We start from the raw sequence: 2,691 nt of genomic DNA, 5'->3' as shown, positions 1-2,691 counted from the left end.
TCTAACCCTAAAATAAACCATATATTCTTCATCCATATATTATTTAGAATTTATATACAATTTTTTTCATTCAACAAAACTGAAATTAGCGTGATGAAAGATGTTGAACAACGACTAGAGGGTTTGCAGTGGAACAATGACGATACAAACCACGACTGCAACTATCGACGTCGTTGAACCACGGAGCCAACGATTGACCAATACTAAAAGTCATGGCTAATGTTCTACTTATTAACCCTTATATACTAAAAGTCATGACAAAATGTGAAGTAGTGCCCCTCCCACGTTTGCCAAACGACACCACAAACATATTTACAAAACCACCCACTCAACTATGGTACAATCTGCAACTTCTTCAGAGGTACAAAACATAAAATTATTATTTTATTAAAATAAACCTTAAACAAACTCTACTAAAGTTTTTAACGGGTCGTGTTTTCCCGCTCCCCGCGAGTTGAATTTATCCGTTAGCACCGTTCAACTCGAAATAATTTTACGAACACAACGCAACTTCCTATAGGCAAAACGAACGTTTTTTGAAAAATGCTAAATATTTCGGGCTATCTTTCGTACACAATACACCCGGAACAACGCATTTTTATTTTTTAAATACATAACTTTACGTTAAACATGAGTATGCAACCTGAAATGCACCGCCGCATCACACGGACCGATCCATATCTAGTTCATCCTAACTCTACCGTATGACCGTATCCTTTGTTTCATTCTTATACAATATTATTAAACACCTCGTGATCCTTTCTTACCTTTTATACGATCACTCTAAAATGTGTGATTAGTAAAAATTGAAGTTGTACATACTACAAAAAAATTAGATGACAATTAGGGATGTCAATGGATGTTTCATCCATGGACATCCACCGATCCGATTCATTTATAATGAATATGGATGATGTAAATTGACGATTAACGGATATAGATATGGATGATCTAAATATTTTGTAGATCGTTCTATGAATGACAATTTATCATCCACGGAAATATGCATCATCACCTGAAATACATTATATATACATATATACGTACTAAAATATATGCATAAACATCTACATATCGATATACATATACATGTGACCTACAAATTCTTAAATTAGTAATGAAAATAAGGGTTGTAATAGTCACAATTATTAAATTGTTACTAACAAAATACAAAGTTACATATTTTTTTTACAAAGGCAAAGCAGTATATATTATATATATCAAAATGAAACATTTACAAAGAGTTCCAATTACAAAAAATAACCTACATCTATGAATCCGAAAACGAGAAAACACGAAGACTGAGATAAAAAGACTCCACAAATGGCAGAAAAACGCCTTAGCCCGTTCATTATCGTTAGGGGCGAGATTGGACTTGAGAAGAATTAACTAAACAAGCTGGAGTGGGAACGGGGCACAGTGTTGGCAATTCAGCGACAAATCACCCCGCGCCACCCCAAATTCTCCGACCAAAACGACTACTCCAGAGGTGGGGCAAAAAACCTGCGTGGAGTACACCTTATTAACCTATCCAGGATCTTTTAGATGATAAAGCTAGCGAATCATATGCACGTGGATTTGCTAGTCATACATCCCAAACGATTTTGATACCTTTGATCCTGTTAGAGAACCATTCAAAACATTTAACTTGGATGTCTTTAAAGACCAAATCACACGTCGGTTTTGCTTTAGTGAATGTAAAAGCGTTTCTATTTTTCCAAATCGAATATCCTGTAACCCATTCGGTAGCTTGCCACAATTGTTTACCAACAATGGTGGTAAACGTGTGACCGTTCCCAATAAATGCTTCATTTATGCTCATATTTGAAAAAGCGCCAAGATTCCACCATCCAAAAAACCTTACTCCATAAGTCGAATGCAAAACTACAAAAAATAATGGAGTGTCCACCGTTTCAAGCCCATTGTCGCAAACCGGACATCGAACCGTACCCAAATCCATCCCTTGCTTATCAAGTTCGACCCTCGTAGGTAACCGTTTTTTACGAGTTCGACTTTAAGAGGGACAAGGTTATTGCGAAGTGTCGGGATGCACGAGGAAATGTTGGGAAGATTGGCCTGAACAAGGAGATTCGTGAGCTTCTTTACCGAAAACGACCTGTCCATACTCCAAGACAATGACCATTCTTCTCGACATGAGCTACATGAAACAAAACTAGATAAAAGGTTAGTAATGTTGGTGAGGTCCCCCACCAATCTCCCCGAGATATCACGGGACCAACACCAAGAGGTAAGAATATTAGAACCCTCCCAACGGACCCGGTCAAGGACGGTGGCATCTTTATTAGTTTCAAGTCGAAAAAGCCTATTAAATTTATCTTTAAGTGAAGAATCCCCAACCCAAAATTCGTCCCAAAACCGAGTACTTGACCCGTCGACAATCCTCTTTTTAAACGAATGAGCGAACGCATAGTTATCGATAAGCATGTTTTTACCCACTTTAAGAATACCCGCCCATGTAGAAGAAGCACAAGAGGAAGGGGGAGTCGAAACTAGTCCCCCGTCCTCACCATAAATAATTTGTATAACCGACTCCCAAAGCGAGTCTTTTTCATTATAAAAGCGCCACCACCATTTTGCAAGCAAAGCACGATTTTTAAAAGCAAGAGGGGCAATATCCAACCCACCATACTCACGAGGCAATAGGCATGTGTCCCATTTGATCCATGCCAT

The 2,691-nt window shown here is 38.0% G+C and overlaps 1 protein-coding gene across 1 annotated transcript; it reads right to left on the bottom strand.

Moving 5' to 3' along the window:
* Positions 1-1,585: 1,585 nt before the first annotated feature.
* LOC139902937 (uncharacterized) lies at positions 1,586-2,691 on the bottom strand. The gene is made up of 2 exons (XM_071885686.1): positions 1,995-2,691; positions 1,586-1,884 (listed from the first exon to the last, which is right to left on the bottom strand). Exons 1-2 carry the CDS (start codon positions 2,689-2,691, stop codon positions 1,586-1,588), a joined length of 996 nt encoding a protein of 331 aa, XP_071741787.1.

Source organism: Rutidosis leptorrhynchoides, chromosome 1 (genome assembly GCF_046630445.1).
Source record: "Rutidosis leptorrhynchoides isolate AG116_Rl617_1_P2 chromosome 1, CSIRO_AGI_Rlap_v1, whole genome shotgun sequence".
Classification (NCBI taxonomy): Eukaryota; Viridiplantae; Streptophyta; class Magnoliopsida; order Asterales; family Asteraceae; genus Rutidosis; species Rutidosis leptorrhynchoides.
The sequence above is the reverse complement of the archived record's forward strand: the minus strand, read 5'-3'. Positions and strand labels throughout refer to the sequence as shown.

Bases quoted from the DNA above. Each gene is read 5' to 3' on its own strand.
- LOC139902937 (XM_071885686.1), bottom strand. From the start codon at position 2,691: ATGGCATGGATCAAATGGGACACATGCCTATTGCCTCGTGAGTATGGT. The intron at 1,885-1,994 runs GTTACCTACGAG...TATTTTTTGTAG, and splicing joins AGTCGAACTCGTAAAAAACG to TTTTGCATTCGACTTATGGA.